This window comes from Ahaetulla prasina, chromosome 1 (assembly GCF_028640845.1).
Source record: "Ahaetulla prasina isolate Xishuangbanna chromosome 1, ASM2864084v1, whole genome shotgun sequence".
Classification (NCBI taxonomy): Eukaryota; Metazoa; Chordata; class Lepidosauria; order Squamata; family Colubridae; genus Ahaetulla; species Ahaetulla prasina.
The window spans coordinates 248,235,335-248,260,997 of NC_080539.1; the positions used below are offsets into that span (position 1 = coordinate 248,235,335).

The window sequence follows — 25,663 nt, forward strand, 5'->3', positions numbered from 1 at the left end:
TGAATTCATCTGAAATCAACTTAGGTCTATATTACAGAATGGCACCATGGTACCCACAAAAGGTACCCACAGAAATTTAATGAATTGTGACTTTCTAGGAAATGGGCTTTCGTGAAACATACAGTATGTATGTGTGCAAATATGGATGTGTCACATGGAAATACTACAGAGGACCTGAAAATTATTTGCAAGGAGAGTTCTAAATGTAACATTTGTGAAGAAATCCATGCTTAGCCACAGATGCCAATTCCCAGAATCAGGATCTCCAATGGCAGATGGAATTACTGCAACTTGAATGTCCCTTGCATTCCTTTACAAACTCTTTTTCCCTGCGAGAAAGGAAATCCCCTTTTCTCATCTCTTGGCCCGTCTCTTGGCATAAGGCAACTATCTGGTTTGATTATGCTGGGAGTAAAGCAGGATTGTTGTTTCAGATCCTGTGTTGTTTTGCTGTCTTTGTATGCCGAGCAGTTCCCAAACCAAATGCTCTAGAGAGATGCCTTTTCGCCCTAATCGTGCTGACTACAGCATGTTTATCTTTCCCAGATATGCTATCTTCATCAATTTTACCAGCCCCCTGATGATTGCACATGTTGCTGTCCCCATGCATCATGCCAAAACCCGCTTCTGAACTGGAACTGAAAGAGAAATTTGTCATAAACTCTTCTGTTGGCTTGACAATAGCAAGCCTCATATTTCATGAAAATGAAGTGCCTAGAGCACTCCCAATAGTTTACAGTTGTGATAAAGAACCGTCAGAGAGTGTGTCAGCCATTAAGTAGCCTGGAACTCAGCAGTTCTGATAAGGACACAAAAACCGGTGGGCCTTTCCGGGTGTCAAATACTGGGTCACTGGGGTAAAGGATGCTGCTCTCAGCAATTGCTTCCTGAAGAGGAACAAGTCTTTTATTGGGAGCTTCCTATTGTGACACCAGTTCTTCTTGTCATCCATCTTTGCTCTCCGATACCATTATCACTTGCTTGGTGAGTCAGAACTGTCAAATCTTTCTTCTGGTTACTTAGATGCAGTGGGACATGTCTGTTGAAAAAAAATGCCATGACCCAAGGACTCCCAACATGTTCCTTTCCAATCAGAAACCGGCAGTCATGTTGGGATGTGCAGGAGGAGATCACTGATCTTGAAACAGTCCCCCTGATACATTTGGTCTAGAACCCTCCTGTCATTCCAGCCTATGCAACTTTCAAAGTGCTTTCTATTCAGGATGCGAATTACAAATATGCTAAATTCAGATCACTTACTCCTGCACTCAGAATGAAACTGTACTTGAAATTCTTGAGACTGCAACCCTGAACACTCACTACAGAGAGTGTGCCTATTTAACACCAAAAATATATATAATTTATATGCCATCAATCTTTGCAGTAAACTATTTCAAATAATTTTAGGTGAAACAGCTAAGGAAAAACGTATTGCTAATCAGCCAGCACCTAGAACCGGGGTGTCAAACTTGATTTCATTGAAGGCCACATCAGGATTGTGTTTGATCTCGGGGGACTGGGGTGGGTGTGGCCAGGTGGGTGTGACCAGTCAACGTCACTCATGTCGGAGGTGCCCGTGGTGGCCCGAGTGCTCTGCCAGTGAAAACAGGTTCCCGAGCTCTGTTTTCTGTTGTGACAGCCTCCTGCAACCCTCTGTCAGTGAAAACAGAGCTCGGGAGGGCCATGTGTAGCTCTCCTGAGCTCCGTTTTTGCTGGCAGAGGCACCGCAGGCCGGTCCTTCTCTGTTTCCAAGGTGGGGTCCCGCAGGCCAGATCTAAGCACCCCATGGGCCGGATCCAGCCCCTGAGCCTTACCTAGAAGAACATTCCCAATTGCAGTATAGCTCCATCACTTAATGCATTTCAAAGACAAGGTACATCCCCACACTTGAGGTTGCTGCCTTCTTCCTCACTGCAAATTCATAATTTACTCAAATAGTTGTGGGTTACAAAATTCTAGCCAATCAATCCAAGCACTGAATGTAGTCTTTCCTTTAAGAGTTACCTGAGTTGGTGGAGAAGCTGGTGGTAGAATCTCTGTTTCAGTCTTGACTTTACTGCGTTTATGAATTACCGGATTGACTGTGCTGCTAACGGCCGATTCACTGCTTTGCTTATTCTAGTAAGGCAAAAATAAAATGGGGATGAGTTAAGTGGTCATGATCAACTTGTTTAAGTAAATGCAGCATTGTAGCATTGTAATTGACTGAAATTGATCAGTTTCAGATGACTGATAAGCAGTTGCTGTACATGAAGATGAAAATGAATCCAGGAAAAGAAAATATGAATGGTTTTTTCCCTTTTAAATCCTGCCTGCATTTTCCAAATACTATTATGTCGGTGAAATATCCCCTGTCATGTATTTCACCCAGAAATGTACATGTACATGTATTATTGTTTGTCTATGATGGACAAACTACATTATTATTTTCTAAGGTAGTAGGAACAGCTCCAGTGTCAGAGGGGTCACTTAAGATCATGGCCCTCTCTGGCCCTCAGAGAGATCTCCAATACTGTTGATAAATGTTACGTTACATTTAATACATCAGTAAAGGAAAATTATTAGCCATGTTGGCAACAGTTCTGTGAATTGTGCTTGAAATTAAATCAAGTATCATCTAGGTCTATCCATTGTGGAGTTTCAGCACAAAACATCACAATCAAATGCCGACTTTGGCCAACATATGTTGTGTTCCCCTAATTTATGGGTTAGGCTAGACCTGCTACTGAGGTATAAATCTTCACTTCCATTACAAAGAAACCCTTTGCAGTGCTATTTTTCATACCCCACCTCTGATGAACATGCACACGACAACACAATTGCTTGAACTAGCTCCTTCAATATGAATTGGACTAACAGTGTGGATTTCACCCAAGCTGGGAACTTCAGTTTACTTTAAGGGATTCTTCTGCACATTGGAGACAAATAGCTGTATTCTTTCCAAGTAGATACATTCAGCCCTCACTCGCCATCTAAAAGGCACTCTGTCATCAGAATGTTATCTGATGAAGGGCAAATACACATATAAAGTTAATCTTGTACCAATCTGTACTGCTTCATAATCTGAGTACCATTTCATTTCATGGCCGATCACTGTAGGTGATCAGCATTCACTGCTGGAGAAGCACGAGCACTGAGGCATAGTTAGCCAAGGGTAAGACAGGGTAAGAGCACTCTATGAGGGGGACCAGAATTGGGAAGACTTGGGATGCCAATGATTTAACATGAAAAACCAAGGTTGTGATGAGTGAAATTGACAGGGCAATTGAAAAGATTAATGCTAAGAGACACCTGGGCTTTGTGAAAGTGCTTTCCACAAAACCACCCGAAACCCTGCCAGAAACTGATTAAGATCCTACCTGGTTGGATTCAGCGATGCAGTTGTTGCTGATCTGAGCAGGAGAAGAGTTGACCGAGATGACAGCTACGTGCTGCCGGGCAGGGAAAGTTGGAGATGGCTGTAGAAAAGGAGGGGTATGTCCAAATGCTGAGCTCAGGCCTCTTTGCTGGTTCAGAATTTGTTGGTATGTCACTGGGTTGATCGGATGAGGGAAGGTAAAGGCAGGACTGGAGAGAAGGAAGAAAGATCAAACTGGATTGGTGGAGCCTTTAACAATTACAACAAATTACTGAAGTTTGCTAAGGGCAGTTGCTGATTTGAAGTCAGCCTGGCTGGGCTACTTCTTCCTCCTTTAGACAGCAGGTTGTCCCATGCATGTCTTACTTTTGAATCTTAAAATCTTTGCTTGCAAAATAGGCAAAACTAACAAATGAGTTGGAACTCTAATGAAAAATAACTTTAGATTATTACATTTTCCTTTGGTGCATTCTGGATTTTCCAAGGAATCCCCTTAAGGCAATTTCCCTTGACTTTATGCTTTTTTTCTTTTCTTTCTGAGACTTAACAAGCTCACTGGAGCTAGCCTTTGTCAGTTGCATATTATCTCTTTGCTGACCATGAATTACACATGGTCATTCTAAGATTATCAGAAGATCATTGATGAGCACTAGAGATTTTTTGGAAGACATGTATTATTCAAGGTCAGTATTTCTATTGAGATATTGTGTACTGTTTACTATAGTTTCCTGGCATTCAGTGGCCCTGCTGCTTCTGCTATTTGAACCCTTCAAGGGAGGAATTGTACATGTGGAAGTTACTGCTTACTGTAAATTAGAAATTTGATTAATGGATATGTAAAACCCCTAGATCTACCAAACAAAGTACAAGAATGTGCTGATGCTTAAAAAGAATATTTACTCATACCACCAGGAAGTGTGTCTCATTTTAATAATTATTTTTATTAGTGGTTCATCTAAGGATTGACACATTTATAAATAATCAGAAAAAATAATTTAAATAACATTGCTCAGTTGTTGATAACTTGGGTAAATAGATACAAACTTTAAATAATTATTTACAATTGACAGTGATGCATAGTTTCTGAGGAACATGAAATAATCCACTTGAGGCCTGCGCACTTTCAACTTAATGGAAAAAGAACATACCTCTCTGTTTCTGAAATCAGGGAGTAGCTTCATCTCTGTATACCAATAAAAGCCTTTGGAATCAGTTTGCAAGCAAGACATCTGCACAAGTTCCATTTGAAAAACGCTGGTTTTAATAACCAAACAAATATGACTGAATGTGAGAGAATGGGCCTGTTGCTTTCACTGTAGAAAAGTCATAGGCATTTTACAATCTCTGAGTCCTTGGTTGTTCTGATTCAAAATTAAATATGGCTTTTCTGCTAGAAGTACCATTGGCGGGGTGGGGGGAAGTAAAGTGTTTTGACAAGCCTAGCAGGCCAGCCCATCTCACCCTTAGAAAGGCAGGTAGACAGGCCCCTCTTTGGGCTGCTTATGGTGCAGTAGACTGATCTCTCCTAAGGCCATCAAACGCCTAGTAGACCTGTCCCTCCTAGGCCATGCACACAATACAACCACATTGCTTTTATTTTGAAGGCAATTACTATTTTTCTTTTCAATTTTTGTATGTGCCCATGTGCAACAGTATGCACTTATTGTTTTCAGTTCTCCACAAGAATCCCAGTTTGGCCTCTGGGGAAAATGAATTTCCAATCCCCGCTGTAGATAAAGATTGTGCCAGAAACTAAAAAGTTGAGAATTTCACTGTCTGAGATATTTCATCTTCCCTTACCTTATTGCCCCTGCTGATAAATGGCCGTATGAGCCACTAGCGGCCGAACTACTTCTGGAATTATTGATATAAGCGACCAGGGAATTGGGTGAAGTCCGAATCATGGTCTGAAGATCAATGCTGGCATCAGACAAGGGGGATATAGAAAGCGCTCGCTTCCTGCTGAGTCTTGGTGTTACTCTTGGGCTGGAGAATCTTGACACTGTGTGGAATGAAAATAAGGAGAGATGGCATCGTTCCAGAGTAAAAGAAGCTGGTTTTCAATCTTTTTAAAACAAATATTTCAACTCAACACAATTAAAGTAATTTGAAATCAAATACAGGTAGTCCTCAACTTACAACAGTTCATTTAGTGACCGTTCAAAGTTACAACAGCAATGAGCACTGTGATCATGTGATCAAAGTTCAGATGCTTGGCGACTGGTTCATATTTATAACTGTTGCTGTGTCCGAGGATCATTGTGATCTCCTTTTGCGATCTGATAAGCCAAGTCAATGGGGAAGCCAGACTCACTTAACAGCCAGGTTACTAGCTTATCAACCGAAGTGATTCACTTAACAACAGTGTCTAGAAAAGTCATAAAATGGGGCAAAACTCACTTAAATGTCTCACTTAACAACATAAATTTGGGGCTCATTTGTGTTTGTAAGTTGAGGATTAACCTGTACATTTACAGTTTGAGTGATGTGTATATATGGTCAGTAAGACCATAGACAAACTTCATTTATCTATGGGCATTCAGAATGATAACCTCAGTTGTCATTACATCAGTGACCACAACCGACTCCTGATCTTGGACAAAAGAAAGAGAAGAATAGAATACCAACACCAATACCACACTAAGATTCATACTATGCTACAGAGCCCCTGACTACAACATCGCTCATGCAAATATGTTAACCTCACTACTAACATGGGCTACCTCTTGCCCATATCCTCTCATCTTTCTGGGAGACCTAAATCTACCTTCTATAAACTGGAAAACAAATGAATGTACAACCGAACCAATCCATACTACTCTTTACAACGCAGTCACGAACCTTGGCCTTGAACAACTAGTAACTAACAATACTAGACTCATGACCTGCCTCGACCTTATTTTTTGCAATAACGCAAACTCAATTTATGGACTACAAGTAAAAGAACCCTTTTCCAACAATGACCACTGCATGATAGACTTTTATCTAAACATATGCCCTCGCATAAATCGTCTCAAAAATAGTACCCCAAACTACAATTTTAAAAAAGCCAACTATGACCTTATAAATAATGATCTCTCATTTCTTGACTGGCAAAATCTATTCTCAACCTGTATCACTATAGATGACCACTATAAAGTATTCCTACTTGAAATCAATAAAATCATCAAACTATATGTACCACAAATCATCACCAAAATCAAAAGGAAAAGCAAATTTCCCATATCAATAAAAAAGCTGCAATCCAAAAAAAAAATCCCTCTGGAAAAAAAACAAAAAGGGTTATGTAGCAAACTTCAAAAACCGCTACAAAAATATTTGCAACCAAATAAAAACAGAATGTAACACTTACCACATTAAACAAGAAGAAGACCTTCTACGCAGTAATTCCAGTCATGCTTTTTATAATTTTGTAAACAATAAACTTAAAGAAACAAGATCCATTCCACCACTAAAAGAACCTAACGGTAAAGAATGTACTGACGAAACAGTTAAGGCAAACCTCTTTAACACATTCTTCGGCTCAGTCTTTGTAAACAGTGATGGCTCATATCCAACATTCCATAATCGTACCAAAAATGTTAACAACGACTTAACACATATAGATTCTACAGAAGATAACAATGACCTAACACATATAGACTTCACAGAAGATAATGTTGAGAAAGCCCTTCGCAACCTAAAACCATCATTATCTATCGGACCAGATGGACTATGTGCATACTTTTAAAAAAAACTTTCAATTAATATAGCCGAACCCCTAAGCATAATTTTTAATAAAGCCTTCAAAACTTGTTCCCTTCCAAAACTCTGGTCTCTAGCCACAGTCATCCCTATCTTCAAAAAAGGAGACCCAAGCCTTGTTGAAAATTACAGACCTATCTCTCTATGTTGTGTCTCATGCAAAGTAATGGAATCCATCATTAACCAATCCATTACACTCCATCTTGAAACAAACAACCTTCTATCTAATAAACAATTTGGTTTCAGAAAAAAATTGTCTTGTAACCTACAACTACTCCACTGCAAAAATATATGGACTACCAACCTTGATCAAGGAAAAGCAATAGATGCAATCTACATAGACTTCTGCAAAGCTTTTGATTCAGTAGTACATGATAAACTACTCCTTAAACTAAAATCCTACGGTATTTCGGGACCTCTTCACAATTGGATAAATGCCTTTCTGTCAAACAGACAACAAGTGGTCAAAATTGGCAACGCTATATCGAATCCTGTTCCTGTCAAAAGTGGCGTTCCCCAAGGTAGTGTTCTTGGACCAACACTCTTCATACTATACATAAATGATCTCTGTGACTTAATCTCAAGTTATTGTGTTCTCTTTGCTGACGATGTCAAACTATTTAATACCACTAATAATACTTCTACCCTTCAAGAAGACCTCGACTTAATTTCTGATTGGTCTAAAACTTGGCAACTCCAAATCTCAACCAGCAAATGCTCAGTCTTACATATTGGAAAAAAGAACCCCAACATCAAGTACAAACTGGATGGACATTACCTAACTGACGACCCCCACCCTGTCAAAGACCTTGGAGTTCTCATATCTAATGACCTTAATGCCAAAGCCCACTGCAACTACATAGCAAAAAAGGCCCTAAGAGTTGTAAACCTAATTTTACGCAGCTTCTTTTCAAAAAACTCTACACTACTAACTAGAGCATACAAAACATTTGCCAGACCTATTCTTGAATACAGCTCATCCGTCTGGAACCCATACCACATCTCTGACATAAACACAATAGAACGAGTCCAGAAATATTTTACTAGAAGAGTTCTTCACTCCTCCGAAAACAACAAAATACCTTATACCGACAGACTTGAAATCCTGGGATTAGAAAACTTACAACTCCGTCAACTTCGAAATGACCTGTGTTTAACACACAAAATCATCTATTGCAATATCCTTCCTGTAAAAGGCTACTTCAGCTTCAATCGCAATATTACAAGAGCAAAAAATAGATTCAAGCTAAATGTCAATCGCTTCAAACTTGATTGCAGAAAATATGACTTCTGTAACAGAGTTGTTAATGCTTGGAGCTCATTACCTGACTCCATAGTCTCTACTCATAATCCCAAAATCTTCAACCAAAAACTGTCTACTATTGACCTCACCCCATTCCTGAGAGGACTATAAGGGGCGTGCATAAGAGCACAGATGTGCCTGCCGTTCCTGTTTTATTGTTCCCTTCATTATATCCAATTACTATAGTTGATGCATAATTTTAATTATAGATATATATATATTCTTCAAGATATGCTGTTTTATCTATGACATTTGTTTGTGTATACTGTTGTGACAAAAATAAATAAATAAATAAATAAAAAGAATGCTGCTATCTAGTGCTCTCCATGCTATGAAATGGGAACATTTCCAAGGAATCCCATTAGCGTTTTCTGCAAGGGATGGTCAAACAATGAAGACTCAAAAAACTCAAGACTGTGACCACAACCATGTGATTGTGGCCCCCCTTTTCACTGGTGATGCAGGTACAATGCATGTAAAAAAGAGCAGGGCTTTGATCACATGATCACAGTTGCTCTCTTGATTTTTTTTAAAAAAATCCCTTTGCAGCTGCCCTACGTATTTAATCCTGTCTAATATGAGATTAATATCTACAGTATTGTTAATTATATGAGCTTCATAGATCCTGGAATATACTTCCCAGTGAAGTTTAGGTGATATCTCCTTTGATACTATTTTGATGTCAGAACAGATTTAAGGAAAAAAAAAAACCAGCCGTCTTGACTCCGTGATCTAATTGAGTTTATCTCTGGTCTCTTTGGTTTCATATAGCATTATGAGACTTATTGTTGACTGATTTGTTGCATGCAACAAACTTGTTACTTTGCTTTCATTCTGGTTGTAAGTTGCTCTAAAGAGTTAGGGTGGCATGTAAATTGCTTTGCATAAATTAAGAAAAAGGGCATGCTAAAGTTGCATCTGATACAAACATCTTTGATTTTCACCTTCTCATCCCCTCCATAAAAGTGGTGAAAAATGAAGATTTGCCATGATACTGTAAATGGCCACACTCAATTTAAAAATATCAATATAGTTTCATTGAAAGTGCTTTTGCCCTGGGCAGACCTGTGCTGCCATTCTCTTGTTATGCATTTGCTGTACTTGGGAGCTACTCAAGGTTAAAACCAGGGGTGAAATGCTCCTGGTTCTGACCGGATCTCGTGATCCCATAGCGATCGTGGCCGGTGGTTTGGCGATCCGGTAGCGATTGCCGAACCACTGGTGACACCCGCCGCCCGGGTGTCATTTTAACCAGGAAGTAATGTGTTTTGCCCATGTGCAGATCTGCGTGCACGTGTGATGCGCACGGGTGGGGCATGTGGACTTCTGACCGGTAAGGAAGGTAAGTCGATTTCACCCCTGGTTAGAACTAATAGTACTGATCAACAAAATAAAAGCAATTGATATATTTATTTTACACAGAGCTAAAAAGTAGAAAAGTCAGATACGTTTTGAAGAATTTTGTTTGGCTTGTCACTACAAAAGCAAAACAACTTCTCACTAACCTGGTTTGCATATCCCAAACTAATTTACAGATCACAACATGTTCATCCAATAAGCTGTTGGTGAAATATGACTCAAACATTAGCATTTATAAGCTAAAGACTTTAGAAAGGGATGCAAAGTATAGATACAAAGATTGATATGTAGTAATGGGAATTTGAAATTCCCATAATTTTATTTTGTCTTATTTAGAAAATAAAGTATAGTTCTAAATTATATTTTATTTAGAAAAATCAGTGTGAGAGGATTTATTGCTGGTATATTAACTTAGTACGGATTGCTAAAATGGACAATTCATTTTCTAAAAATGGTTGGCAATGTAACAAAAAGCTTGGCTCATTTACATATATGTAAATGTATAAATGTATACCCCCTCATTTAGTAAATACTTCGGTTAGACATCATACTCAAAAACGATAGTAATAATCGTTGTCCAACCAAATTTTGTGTGCCTGACAATAACGCACATTGGAACAAGAATATTCTATTGTTGCACAAGAAAGTTAACGCATTGCTTCCAAAATAAGGTTGGGTGCCATAGGAGAATCCCAATGAAGGCACAAAAGGAAAACAGACCTAATGCCTACTTATGAGGGAGGAATTCTAGAGTTCAAAAGAAGCCATGGTCTATTTGTCTAGCAGGCAAGATTCATTGCTTTCAGGTGGGTATGAGCAACTACAATTCTCAATGGAGCTATTAAACATTCTCCAAAAAAAAAAATATTCTCTTATTTGGAGAATAAGCAAAGTAAATGGATGTAAGTAGTGTAAGCCCTTCATTTTAGGTCTTCCCCTCTCAGTTGACTTCATAAGAGTTTGGTATTTAATTAATAGTTGGGTTGTTTGCTTTTCTTCTTTAAAAAACATTGAGTTTAGCCGAACTGGTCTGTATATTTGTCTGTTTTTTTGAGGAAGAGAAGTTGGGCTCCAAATACGAGTTTTGGAATAGGATCCTCTTTGAACTAGGAAAATTAATTTAGTTGGGAGAGGCCAAAACATTAGGTTGGTTCACTTATGGCTTGTGGAGGAAGACGATAGTGGTTTTAAAAGGTAAATAAGAGTCTCTTTTGGAAGAGATGTCAGTCAATGACTTTCATCATTTCTGCAAATAAATCAAAGGTTTTGAATATAGGGAGGTTAGAAATTAGTTGACCAAGCAACCTCATAGAGGCCAGCTCTGGTTTCAGCATGTTTGCCATTAAATTAGCAATTCTCAACTATTCAATCAAGTAATCTCCACTTTACTTAAGCCTGTAAATATATTATTTAATATAATAAAAGAGAGAGAGAGAGAGAGAGAGAGAGAGGAATGCTTAGTGATCTAGAAGATTTGTCCCAAGAAGACTCTTCCCTACGTATCAATTATTATTATTAGTAATTAATTATGAACATGTTATTTATGAAAATGCTCATTGAATTTACTGATGTTTGATTTCATAAAAGCCAAAACATGATTCATGAGCAATGTTTCATGAGACATGATAGTGCAACGAAAATTTTATAGATATAAACTGGCTATGTCTAGTTTCAAGAAAAGAAGGACCAGGGGAGACATGATAGCAGTGTTCCAATATCTCAGGGGCTGCCACAAAGAAGAGGGAGTCAAGCTATTCTCCAAAGCACCTGAAGCAATGGTTGGAAACTAATCAAGCACAGAAGCAACTTAGAACTAAGGAGAAATTTTTTGACAGTTAGAACAATTAATCAGTGGAACAACTTGCCTCCAGAAATTGTGAATGCTCCAACACTGGAAATTTTTAAGAAGATGTTGGATAATCATTTGTCTGAAGTGGTGTAAGGTTTCCTGCCTAAGCAGGGGGTTGGACTAGAAGATCTCCAAGGTCCCTTCCAACTTTGTTATTCTATTCTATTCTATATCTCAACAACAAACTATTATTATAGTTTAAGTTCCCATTATTTGCCATCAACCTCATCAGACTAAGATTACCAAATCTCAAAATCCATAAAACAAATAAAATTTGCATATTACTTTGCAGTTTTAGTTATTGGCCGCAACAAACTGCATATATTTTCCCTTCACTGGATTTCACTATGTCTTGCTTTCAGTCATGTGCAATAACAAAACCTCTTTCATCTAACAAATAATACAATAACAAACTCATTCAGCAAATAAAACACTTTTCCTTGATTGGTTTGGCTTAATTTGTCATGTGAACACTACTAAATGAGGCTTATTCAATAAATGATGGTTAAATAAAGCCAGGTTTATTACAATATGGGAACCAGGTCAGTGCATTGCAGGGTGGACTGCAAACACATTGGACTGGGGATGCCCAGCTTTGCGCTTTTAAAAAAGCTATCTATATAGGTAACCAAGAACATGATAAGCTTAGCTTGTTCCCATACCACTGTTCCTAAACAGTCCCCTCCTTATAACACACTGGGGCTTCCTCCCAACACAAACCCATTATCGCTGTGATTCTGAGTCCACGTGCAATTCAGATCTGATCACCATTATCTTGCTTCTACAGTGTGGTGGAAGCTAACGCAACAAGTACCCCTAGAAGTAAGTGAACCCATCTCTGCTTAGCTATTAACAATACTCCCAAGCAGATATAGCAATGCTGTTCTGGAAAAAACCTGGACAATCACCTTGGGGAGTTCAAAATCCTAACCAATTCAAATTTTTGGGTGGCTGGTAGGTTTCCATCAGCTAATCTAAAGGCTTCATTCAATAAAGGCAACAATTATCAGTCAGGCAAACCATTTGAAGGAGCTGAATTGACAGGCAGGAGATTGCACTAGGCATCTCTGCAGGAAACAAAATGAGTTTATCTCCAAAGACAATTCAGTGAAACTTTGCCAAGCCGGTTGTTAACAGCTGCTATTTTTCACATACACTCTTCATATCATACATAGAATGACCTCTAAATTTTACAGTTTCGGCATTTAAGAAATTCTATTTATTTAATACAATTTATTCTAGTCTTTTTTAGATATGAATTGGAGGATTCCCTAGGCCTCCAAAGCATCAGTTTTATTGACTACTTGAAAGCTTACTCACTTCCCATGTGGCTCTGGAGAGGTTTTTCAACTCACCATGTTACTATCAAACCTAATTTTATACTCATCTCTAATTTTAAAATTACTTTTAATTTCTTTAAGAGAGTTTACACTACTGAATGTTGAGTACAATATAGCTTTCTACTGTTTATATTTTTAAATGTTTACCTACCATACAGGTAAAAGTAAAGATTTCCCATGCCCAATCATGTCCAACTCAAGGAGGTGATGCTCATCTCCATTTGCCAAGGGAGCCACCACCAATGTCCAAAGACATTTCTGTGGTCATGTGATCAGCATGGCAATACCCAGAGGTGCATGGAACACTGTTACCTTCCCACCAAAATTGTACCTATTTACCTATTCACATCTGCCTGATTTTGAATTGCTAGGTGGGCAGGAGCTGGAGCAAGGAGTGGGAGCTTACCCTTATTGCGTGGCATTTGGGTTTCAAACCTGGACTGCCAGTTTTACAGCTGACAAACTAAGCATCTTTCACCACTGAGCTATTGCGCCCCCTTACCTACCATACAGCCGTATCTATTGTATAGAGCAGAGGTGTCAAACTCAAGGCCAGCAGGCTGGATTCAGCCCATGGAGCCACCCTGGAAACAGCAAAGGACCAGCTCGCGGTGTCTCTGTCAGCAAAAATGAAGCTTGGGTTGGCTGCGCCCCAGCCCTCCAAGGCTACATTTTCAGCCACAATGGCTTCCTGCAGCCCTCTGCCAATGAAAATGGAACTCCCAGAGGGCTGCAGGAGGCTGAAAACAGGCCCCGGGGGCTACATGTACCCCCAAGCTCCATTTTCACTGGCAGAGAGCTGCTGGAGGCCATCTGGCTGAAAACAGAGCTCAGAGCCCATTTTCGCTGGCAGAGCGCTTGGGCCACCACAGGCACCCCGACACAAGTGATGTCAAACTGGCCACGCCCACCCCGGCCCCTGAGGTCAAAGAAAACTCTGATGTAGCCCTCAATGAAAAGCACCCCTGGTATAGAGTGTATGCTATAAAAATAAAAGAAAAAAGAAGACATTCAATGATCTTGTTACAGGAAACACACTGTGGTTTATTGTTTTGCACTGGGAGAACTAAGGGCATTTATACAAAGATGCTCACAAAGGTTTCATGAGGAAGACTAATACTACTAAACCCATGAGAACTTAACTGAGAAGTTGAGTAAGCCTCCTTGATGAAACAGACCCACCATTGGCTTACAAATTCCCATGCTGACCTTGCAGATGTGCTCATACGGACTGCATAACTGGTTGTCAATATTGCACACTCAATCCAGCAACTGCTTCCCTCTGTGGTACAGCCCTTGGGACCCAGCAAGACAAGCATCTCCCTGAGGATGTCCTGCTGAGGTTGGACAGCATCTAACATATCCCTAACCTTCTTTCAAAACCTCTGTGTGAATGTGTCTTCTTGAGCAATAGTGGTCCAGCTAATGAGGAACGATGCAGCACATTATACTAAAGATCCTTATTTTTTTATTATTCCTACAAGACAAAATTTTGCCAAGAGAAGATGAAAACATACTCACTCATTCGCCCAAATTGATATATCCATGAAGGGCTTTTGTGTGTGTCCATTCTCCTATTTTACCAAGAGTAGTGAGCAAGCTGGCTTTCACAGTCATATTTATCTCTGTTACTCCCACCTCTCAAGGGAGATCTGTTTATTAATGTGCCACTTCCCATGATAAATTACTAAATAGAAAGAAAAGCCTTGTGCTCGGTCCTCCTCGCTGCTCCTTCCCACCATGATTTATGCTTGCAGTGTCAGCTCTGCCATTGGTTCCCATTAATTTGACCACTGTAGAAATCTCTATGTCCAAGAGCAGCCCAGGTTTTATTGGTGCAACCATTTAGAGACCCCTAATCTTTTTTTTTTTCCCCAGGGTATAAAACTCTGCTGGAAGCTGTCAGTTTCTGCAAGATAACCTGGGACTTGTTTTATCACAAATCAAGGCATATGCATTTCATTACTGTCTGCTCTAATTTGGATCCTCCAGATATTGCAAGATGTGGTGAAATTTCTTTGGTGTTGTTGATTTTTATACCTAGAACTGAACATTGTGGGTTTAAGTTTGCATTAGAATCTGCTACGTGATGCATTCACATACATGTTAAAGTCACAAGGTTGATCTCAGGCAATTCTATAGGCAAATTCCTTTTCTACCTCCTAGTACAAATTTCTAGGAGAGATGGAAGCAAATCATAAGTTTGTTTTCCTTCACTGAAAGGCTGCACAAACAAAAATATATGAAGCTAAACATATTTATTCAATATGTTGACCTCACCCTATTCCTAAGAGGTCTGTAAGGGGCGTCCATAAGAGCACCAGTGTGCCTACCGTCCCTGTCCTAATGTTCCCTTTAATTGTATTCATTTTATACTTATTTTATTTTATACATTTATTACATTTTATACTTATTTTATTTTATACAATTCATGCTTATACTTATATATATTATCTAATATATATTAGATATATATATATATATATATATATATATATATATATATATATATATAAAGATTGAAGATGTGAGACTAATGTCACCAAGACACTTCCAATTTTACACGGAGAAAACCCAACAACCAAAGACCTATATACAAACACCGTGAAAACCTCAGAAAACAAAATATATATATATATATATATATATATATATATATATATATATATATATATATATATATATATATATATATATATATATATATATATATATATATATATATATGTATATATATATATATATATATATATATATATATTTGTTTTATATATATATATATTCCCACCCTCTGGAACGAACTCCCTCCAGGACTTCGTCAACTTCCGGACCTCCGAACCTTTCGTCGCGAGCTTAAAACACACTTATTCATCTGCGCGGGACTAGATTAGATTTTAAAGTTACTGGTTTTAAGGGGTTTTTACTATTTATATGGTTTTAATAATTTGGCAATAGAATAAGTTTTTTAATCGTCATTTTTAATCTGTATTTATATGTATTTTAACTGCCTGTGAACCGCCCTGAGTCCTTAGGGAGATAGGGCAGTATATAAATAATAATAATAATAATAATAATAATAATAATAATATGCACTCGATAAATAAATAAAAATAAAAACTATAGGGCCCGGGTACTTACGGGACCGCCTGCTGTTACCTCATGCCTCCCACCGACCCCTACGCTCACACAGAGAGGGTCTTCTCAGGGTGCCGTCCGCCAAACAATGTCGGCTGGCGGCCCCCAGGGGTAGGGCCTTCTCTGTTGGAGCTCCTACGCTTTGGAACGAACTTCCCCCTGGTTTACGCCAAGTGCCTGATCTTCGGACTTTTCGCCGTGAGCTGAAAACGCATTTATTTATTCAAGTGGGACTGGATTAAAAGTTTTACCTAATTTTAACTGGGGTTTGTTATTAATTTTTAGATAATTAGAGTTTTAACATTTTAATTGTAATTTTAAATTTTGGCCTATTTAAATAAGTTTTTTAATTAATGTTTTTACTTTGTATGATATTTGTATTTTATCGGGCTGTAAATCGCCCTGAGTCCTATGGGAGATAGGGCGGTATAAAAATTTGATTAAATAAATAAATAAATAAATAAATATAGACTTTATCTGTCAATCCCATTTGTAATGCATATATAAAACAATGTTACATTACAAATATTTAGTATTTGTCTAAATTTGCTGGGAGAAACTGGGAGACTTCGATTACTAGTCTTTCCTTAGACATAGAAGTTGGATGGGTGACTTTGGGCCAGTCTCTTTTGGCCAACTTGCTGCGGGACAATTTAACAATTCAATTTAATTATTTAAAATAATTTTTTTAAAAAAATATTTTTTGTCATTCATACTGCATTCTGTTCCTCCTTTTGCATTCTTTTTTTTTTTTAAATGATTCTGTTTCACCATTTCTTTGACAATAGTGTAACTCTGGCCCCGCAGCGAATTATCCTGCAGTGAGTTGTCCTGCGGCAAGCTGGCCATGGTGAGTTGGCCATGGTCAACTGTTACAGACCCAATACAGGAGGAAGGCTCATTATGCATAGCACCTTGAGTTATACAAAATTAAGGTGACATATAAATCAATCAATATCCTTCTTTTACAATTGCCAAATGTAAATTAAACACACAAGGAGATTTTTTTATTAGACTTCGACTAGTTAACATCTCTGCTACCTACTAATCCAAGAGACTCACACACTTCCATTTGCATTCACTGATTTACTTTCAAATGGACTTTCACATCCTAATTATGAAAATATATATATAATCTCTATAATTTTCCAAAGTCGGGGCCTGGATTATTTATTAGATGGACTAATGAAATAAAAAGTTTGATTCCCAGTTGTCCCCAGCTGTGTTTACTCACTTAACTCCCTTCAAAGTCAAAATATCTGAAATTGCCCCTACCTCCTCCATCATACTACTGGAACTTCTATGGCACATTCAGGAGTGCTCAGAGGAGTACAAGTAGCATTGGGGCTTGCCCACTATCCTGCATTGGCTCCCCATTTTATTTCCCCATTGGGATCAAGCTTAAGTTTGTATTAATTTGTAAAAATGCTGCTTCTATGGTGTATCATGCGTAGATAGAGAATGAAGATTGGGGGAGGGGGGAATATGAACAGGGAAAATATGGATGTAGGACAGGTATAATCAGCTCTGCTCTCTGAATTGTTAGATTTTGTTACAATCTGTAGACATGTAGACCTTTTTCCAATGCTAAATAACTAACCAAAAATCACATTACCTGTCTTGTGGCTAAGTCCTTAGTTTGTCCCCTTTATTCTTATTCTGGGATATCATTAAGAAAACCAGAGGTTCATGCTCTCATTATCTAGCATGGGAAAAACTTCAATAAAAACACACACACACACACACAATTGTGTAGTTAATTCAATCTAAAACATACTGATGCTCTTCCTCTTGCTCTAATATCCATCATAACAAGAACACTGGACTGAGTCTACAGAACATTCTTATGGCCACCCTCTGTGAATTTATATTTTATCACTAAAAATCAACCAATTAGCTTTGACTTATGATATTTTGTTTGCCGTTGGGTAGAGTATTGAAGTCTGCCCTCCTCCTCCTTCTCCTCCTCCTCCTCCTCCTCCTCCAATTCTCTGTGAACAAGGATTGTCATTTTGGTTTTTCCTGGACATTGTATTCATTGGTCTTTCCCTTTGGATGGGAATTATGCCTCACCAAATTGTGCTTGCCCTAAAGCGAGTTGCAGCCTTAATAGAAACTATTTGGCATTTGAAGATATAAGGCCCTTCTTTCTGGTAAATCTGGTCACTATTACATTGATGTCTTTGAGCAATACAATTGACTGCTCCAAAAACTTTCTAAACCCTTTGTCAGGCCTGGAAGCCATATCACTTTGGTGCCTTCAGGATCCAGGCCTGCCACAATCCTACTGTGGGAAGTTGGGAGTGGGGATTGCTTGAGTGAAGTAGAATTAGCCATAACAAAACTTTGCAGAGAAATTCAAGGCCACGATGTCCAACAGCTGCGTAGAGAAGAAGGTGGAGGTTGTCTTCTCTATGTGAAGGAACTCACTGGAGCAGTGATGGACATGTGGGAGAAGTGGGCAACGTCTTGAATTTTCTTTTGGGTGAAGAAAACGCAGAAGCGCTCAGATTCGGGTTTTTCCAGATGTGCCAATATGTAATCTCTAATAAAAGTTAGCTTTGAGGAATTGCAAGCCTCGGAGTTTGATTTTATTGGGGGTGTTACTTGGAACCCTGACACCCTTTAGATATAAAAAAGGACCTTCTGCAACCCAGAAAATTATGAGAGATAAGGACCATTAATGCAAAAAATGGAAGGCCTGTTAAATTTTTAGTAAAGTCATGATCTGTATCCTGGTAGTGGTAGAAATTTTGCCCAAGGAAATTGGAGGGGCCTTGGGGTAGAAACCAAAAAAATTCTGCCAAATCACATTTCAACATCAGTTTATGTCTTAGCTAATAAAGAGGCATTAGGAGTCCTTGTAGGTTCTAAACGTTGTTATGCATGTGTCTGATAAAATAGATGATATCAAGGCTTGGGTAAATGCCTGACAAAATGTCTTTTACATTCCCTGTTTGTTTCTAGAGACTGGTAACTAAAATTGTTTTAAGTTAATCACTGATTCTTCTGAAGGGCATTCAAGACCTGATATTTCCTTTAGGTATTGAACCAGGGTATCTGTTGAGCCTTACTTGTAGGGTGAATTAGTTTCTTTTTGGTTAGTGTAAAAAAGACTACCATTGTATTGTTTATGTGACTTTATTAGGCTTTTAGTATTTTTTACTTTTTTATTTTATTAGATTTTCAGTTTATTATTTTTTTAAATTTTACATTATATTATGTTTTTATGCATTGTTAGCCACCCAGAGTCGCTATTTTGAAACAGGCAGTCATATAAATCACTTAAATAAATATAAATGATCTCTTGTATCCATGATCCAAAAGCAAGGGAAAGAAAAATTATTCCAGGAATTATTATTGCCTTTGTAATTTGTAATTTGTCTTTGTGCTTTATTTCTTTTATACTGAACAATTATCTTGGTTCTATCTCTAACTGATGCCTCAGTGGAAGATTCTGTAAAGCCAACATCTGCTCTAAGTATGGCTGTGACCACCATCATCATATCTTATCAAACTATGCTGATATTTTAGTTTCACTTCTGAGGAAATAGACGGGGGTGGGGGGCGAGTTTAGAGACAAACAATCCTTCGTTATCTCTAAAATGGAGAGATTACATGCAAGGAAACAAGGGTAATAAATGAGTACACATGTCAGGATGTTCTTGGACAGGGAAGTGACCTGCCAGCATTTTAAAAGAGCACATAGGAACAGAGTACTTTTATATATATATATATTTAATCACATAAGGCATGGGCATTCAATAAACCCAATGAAAAATGAACACATTATGATATGCATATTTAAAGTACTATAACCACCCCAAGGTTGATTTTACTCCTGCAAGACAGATCCAGTAGTCATTGCTGAATAGGCCTTTTTCTTTACCTGTTGCCCTCCTCTGTTTGTTGTTCTACAATAACCCTAATAATTGCCTTTGCCTTTCTTCCACCTAGGCTCAATCTTTTTGACAATTCTATCTAATATAGTAGCACATACTTCTACCAGTTATACCAAAATGGAATCAGGGTTTATGAGGAGCATGGAAATATATTCACACCACAATGTAATTACAATTACTTACAAATATGTCAAAACAATTAAAAGTTACTGAAAGTAAGGAAGAATCGGTAGGAGAAATAAATGAGGGAGGCAGGTTTGATTAAAACAGCTATTACAGCTAACAAATTATTGCGGGGCAGAAAAATGGAAGATTGAAACATGATATGAAAGAAATGGATGGCAGATGAAAGAAATGGAAACTTGTAGAAACCAACTAACTGATTAATATGGCAGTAAGTAAAGGTAAAGGTTCCCCTCGCACATATGTGCTAGTCGTTGCCGACTCTAGGGGGCGGTGCTCATCTCTGTTTCAAAGCCGAAGAGCCAGCGCTCGAAAATGTCTCCGTGGTCATGTGGCCGGCATGATTCAACGCCAAAGGCGCACGGAACACTGTTTCCTTCCCACCAAAGGTGGTCCCTACTGCTAGGTTGGCAGAAGCTGGGACAAGTAACAGGAGCTCACCCCGTTACACGGCAGCACCAGGGATTCGAACCGCTGATCTGCCAACCTTTTGATCAACAAGCTCAACGTCCTAGCCCCTGAGCCACCGTGTCCCCTAATATGATGGTAAAATTAGAATGAAAAAATCAGCTGGCTGTTCACAAGAAAGATTGTGGTTCTTCTTCCCCATAGCCACATAAGAATAGATCTTGGTAACCAAGATATATTTGTCAGTGTATACATTTCAGTCAATCATGACATTTTCCCTGTACTCCCATACCAAGATGTTTACCTGAACAAATGTCCCAGTTATTTATCCATCCATCCATCCATCCCCAAAGTCATCCCAAATTGTCCCACTTCAAGCCAGTTTCCAGGTTCACTTTCAGTTGGAGTACAGCTTGTCTCAGTTTAGTGGAGATTCTTATAAATGAAAGGATCATGCATCAATATGAACAGTGGTGGGTTTCAAAATTTTTTACTACCAGTTCTGTGGGCATGGCTTAGTGGGCGTGGCATGGCTTGGTGGGCATGGCTTGGTGGGCATTGCAGGGGAAGGATACTGTAAAATCTCCATTCCCTCCCCAATCCAGGGGAAGGATACTGCAAAATCCCCATTTCCTCCCAATCAGCTGGGAGTTGGGTGGCAGAGAATAGATGGGGGTGGGGCCAGTCAGAATTTTTATTACCGGTTCTCCGAACTACTCAAAATTTCCGCTACCAGTTCTTGAGAACTGGTCAGAACTTGCTGAAACCCACCTCTGAATATGAAACATTAGATTTAAATATAAACTGTTTCTGTTCTTTAAAGCAATCCATTTAGTTAATGGCATTATCAAGCAGCTTTAAGCAATTACAGCTACTTTTTATTTAGGTTTATATTTGCTTCATATTGACTGATATTTCTTGCCCTGTTTATATGCATACAGACTTTTGTAACTTCAAAACGATTAATACTTTGACTCTTTTGGAAAAGAGCTGAAAGTTCAGAAAGGGCAAGTAAAGTCCTACCCTACTTCACCTCGTTTGGTGCGTAATCAAAAAGGAAACAGCACTCACTCCTAAATGGCTGGACATGGTAAATAAATATATCATCAGAGTTCTGTATTAGGCAACTACTTTATCGCCAAACAGCATGTGGCTACCCTCTGTAATTTTCTTGTGAATTTTTTTTGTGGTCTGTAGTGTGACACCGCATTGTGTTTGTTCTGGCACAGGTGATGTCCTAAGAGACAAATTTCGTAGGGTCCTTTAGTTTTGCAGTTCAAGATATTCCAAGATCCTTCTTGAACAACACAAAAGGTGTCTCACCACCCTTAAAATTCATTTAGGCTCCTTAAGCCAGCATAAGTAAATGGGATTTTTGAAGTATCTAGTAGTCAGCAAAATTTTAGCCAAAAGATCAGAGGAAAGTACTTTGAGAGACACCTTGTATTGTACTTTCTGATGAGTGCAGTAAAATTAAATTTCAACAATGCAAACACTATTGTAATGCTATATCCACAACGTGCAACAGGTATTAGCTTATTTTTAAAATTGGCGTCCATGTAATTTTGCTAGCTCCTCTTTTTGCAATGACTAAAAAGCAGCGAAACACAAAGATCTTGAATTCATGTTAGTAAACTATATGTGACTGGATTTTGCCAGAATTTCCTATCCTCAGAAAGTGTGACCTACAGAAAGTGGAAACACTACAGTGATAGCCATTGTTATTCATTTGTAGGCAACTTTTTTGGGGGGGCGGTGGGGTGGGGGTGAGAAATCATCCCAAGGATTGAAAACCAGAGCCACAAAGAACTCTTTGGAGAGGGCAAGGACTGAGGGAAAAAAAAACAGCCCTTCCAAACTAGTAGCCTTTTAAAGTTACAGATGAACCTCCTCAGATTTAAAAGCTGACCTCATTTCTTTGGAGGTTGCTAAGGTTTTATCCTCCTGCGTGAAATTAACATAAATGCAACAGGGCGGAACTGAAGTTTTACTCCACAGAGGCCTGCTGCGAATTTTTCTATGGCACATTAAAGGTTGAGTAGTTTACTGTGGCCTGCACGTCAACAGAGAAGCCATGAGCTGGGGGTGGGTGGGGGGGTGGAGACACACTCTGAGAGAGGCTGATTTGAAAAGAGAACAAATGAGAGAATCTGAACCATAGAAAACAAATTTGTGTGCTGTTTTATTTCACTAAACTCTATAAGCAAGAAGCCTATGAGCTTATATATTCATCAACTTCCCCATAAGCTATATGGCTAAAATTCAGTGAATATTCTTTATTGAAGCTCGTATCACAATAAAATAATTGATCTCTAATATGCTACTAGATTCTGTTGTATAAAACGCTCACATGGTTTAACCTGCAAAACTATACTCAAAAGATATCTTAAACTTACTACTCAGTTATAGGAATGCATAAGACTCCAGACACATGCGTTTCACAGTGGCTTTTTCCAATGGTATTGGTAAAGTCCTGGTAAACTTTCTCCTACTTAAGCCCAAATATTGTCATCAGTTAGAACCTACTCAATGGTTGCCTTATTTCCAGTTGTTCTCACCTTATGTATATTTGTGAAAGGAAGGAAGCTGGAACATACAATCCAGGCATATTAAGCACTTATTAGTCACATTTATTTAATGGAAGAGTTCATAGCATTTCCCCCCTGAAAACTGTTTAAAGTGCTTCAGCTAAGATGACTTGTCTATAGTCTCTCAACAACTTGAAGCAATCCTCATCACAAAACCTGTACTAATTCTGCAAAATTAATTCCTCCCTTTCTTAACTGGTTTGAAAGGCTGGAGCTGTTCAAAGCATGAAGTTTAACAAGCTGGCAAAACTTTAGATGAGAACTTTTTTCCCTCCCAGTTTCTGAAGAGGTGGGGTCCAGCATTTGTTTTTGCACTGTGAAGCGATCGTGCCTGCTCTCATTTAGCATGGCAGAGCCTTTCAGTTCACACGTCTTCGCTTCCCAGTGTCTGCCGAGTTTAATGAGGGTGTTTGTTAGCCAGTAGAATGGGAGATTTAGCAAGACAAGTTGTACATTCTTTAAGAAGAGTTTGCAAAAACAAGCGGGGGAGAGGTTGGTCCTATTATTTGGGCCATGTGGCAAAACAGGGCCTTCAGCCACATGCAGGAAGTAAGAGGATGTCAAGTGACCCAATGCTTTGGACAATCTTGTCTTTCTTAAGACACCTAGGTGAGTGCACACAAGGACGTTTTTATGATCAACCTTAAAGTGCCATTCATCCATTCGAGAAGTGGTCATTCCAGCAAGGACATTCCTGAACATGGATCCAGCCAGAGAAAGCTCTTTTACTCACCATCTACAGGGCTGAGGTAATCATGAAGATGCGTGGCCCCGGCTGCTGCTCCACTCTGCATGAGGAGGTCCCCATAAGGATTCGGGTGGCTGGCCATGAATGTCATCTGGTGATAGTAGTCTGCAGGGCTGGCTCCTGGAGGAGGATGGGGAAGGCCAAAGAGACTCCTCTCTTTCAGATGCTCATGAGCTACTGCACAGGGAGCAAGACAGGGGCAGAAGAGAGAAGAAGGGTAAAATGTTTCCAGACAGCAAAATATCTGCAAAGATGCTAGAAACTCCCCGTTCCCTGCCAAAACTGTGTAGTTGTAACTCTGACGTGTTGCTCGCTCTGGACAAAAGACACCAGGCTGGGGCCCTCTACATTCCTCTATTTCCGCAAATTTATAAACAATCTCTCATTTCTACCCCCTCCCCAAAATAATCCTGTTGTATGAACACAGAGTTCACAAGGGAGAAGGAAAAGGAGAGAAAGAGGGGGAGGAAGGGAATGGAGGAAAGGAGGGGAGACTTCTGGATGCAGTAATGTTGTCGAAATTAACATCCTGCCTTTTACAAAAGAAAAAGACAGACAAAGCCTAGTTAATGAGAAGCAGCATAAGAAAATTAAAGCAGGGTTCTAATAAAGTGTGTGTGTGTGTGTGTGTGTGTGTGTGTGTGTGTGAGAGAGAGAGAGAGAGAGAGAGAGAGAGAGAAGAATGAGAGGGTTTTTTTAATAGTGTGCCTGGCAGTGGAAAACCATTTAGCTTGCCAGAACCAATTATCCTCACTTTTGCCCATTTGTGAATTTTCAAACCTGCCTGCCTCTATGCCCATTCTACACTGAACTTATTGACAAAGGGAGGAGGGAGGGGGAGGAGGGAGGGGGAGGGAGAAGGAAAGAGAGAAATTTGAAAGCCGAAATCAAGACCCCTTTCTAATGCCAGATAATAATAACATTTCTTTTGCAGGAAGAGAGAAGATTCAGGGGTCATACTGAGAGGAAAAAAGACTATTAAGAGCAATAAAACACATCTGTAGCTTACTTAATGCAGAAGCTTGGAAGCTTAACACTTGCTAAAGGGAACGGCCCCTGGGATCAACAAAACCAAGTCAGCAATGAGAGAGAAACTAGGTTTTTACCAGATGCGTTACATTGTCTAGCTGAGGACATGCCTCATACTGTCCAGTTGTTATTCTGCAGAGATGAAGTTCTAGCTTCATCCCAGATATAAAGGAAGTCAAGGTTAGACATTTTCTTTTGACTTTACTACTGAATAGCAGATAAGCACCAATCTATAGAATCTTCCACATAGGAGGAGCTGGTCAGGAGGCTGCTTTTTACTGAAGTTCATTTCGGGAGTCCTTCGGGAGAAGGGCGGTATAAAAGTTTAATTAATAAATAAATAAATAAATTTTGATGCCGCTTACTTTTGATTACTTTTGAGACTGTTTGCAAGAATAAATTAGTGAACACAAACAGTATAGCTAACAGTATTCACAATTATTATTTTCCGTCTTCCACCTTTCTCTCCATTTAACAGATCTACCTCCTCTTTTTCTCTTTCTCTTGACATTAACTATAATAAATAATGTATAGCTGTTAATAGATGGTGACATATGATTTCTGATCTACTTTTCATGAAGTCTCTTCCCCCCACCCCCACCTCACCCTTTCCTTCAGATTCCTCGGTGATCTAGAGGTCAGCCTGGAAAGTAAAACAAACAAATCCCTTCAGAAAGAAGGTAAGGGCAACATACTTCCATATTATTACCAAGAAAA

At 38.9% G+C, this 25,663-nt stretch overlaps 1 protein-coding gene across 2 annotated transcripts in view; it reads right to left on the reverse strand.

Moving 5' to 3' along the window:
* Nucleotides 1-25,663, reverse strand: part of GLI2 (GLI family zinc finger 2) — a 308,719-nt gene that overhangs the window by 34,428 nt on the left and 248,628 nt on the right. For both annotated transcript variants that reach the window (XM_058195532.1, XM_058195522.1), the window contains 4 exons: nt 23,903-24,094; nt 5,159-5,360; nt 3,360-3,567; nt 2,005-2,118 (listed from right to left, as the gene is read on the reverse strand). In XM_058195532.1, the coding sequence (XP_058051515.1) occupies nt 2,005-2,118; nt 3,360-3,567; nt 5,159-5,360; nt 23,903-24,094 (716 nt within the window). The remainder of the gene's footprint in view (nt 1-2,004; nt 2,119-3,359; nt 3,568-5,158; nt 5,361-23,902; nt 24,095-25,663) is intronic.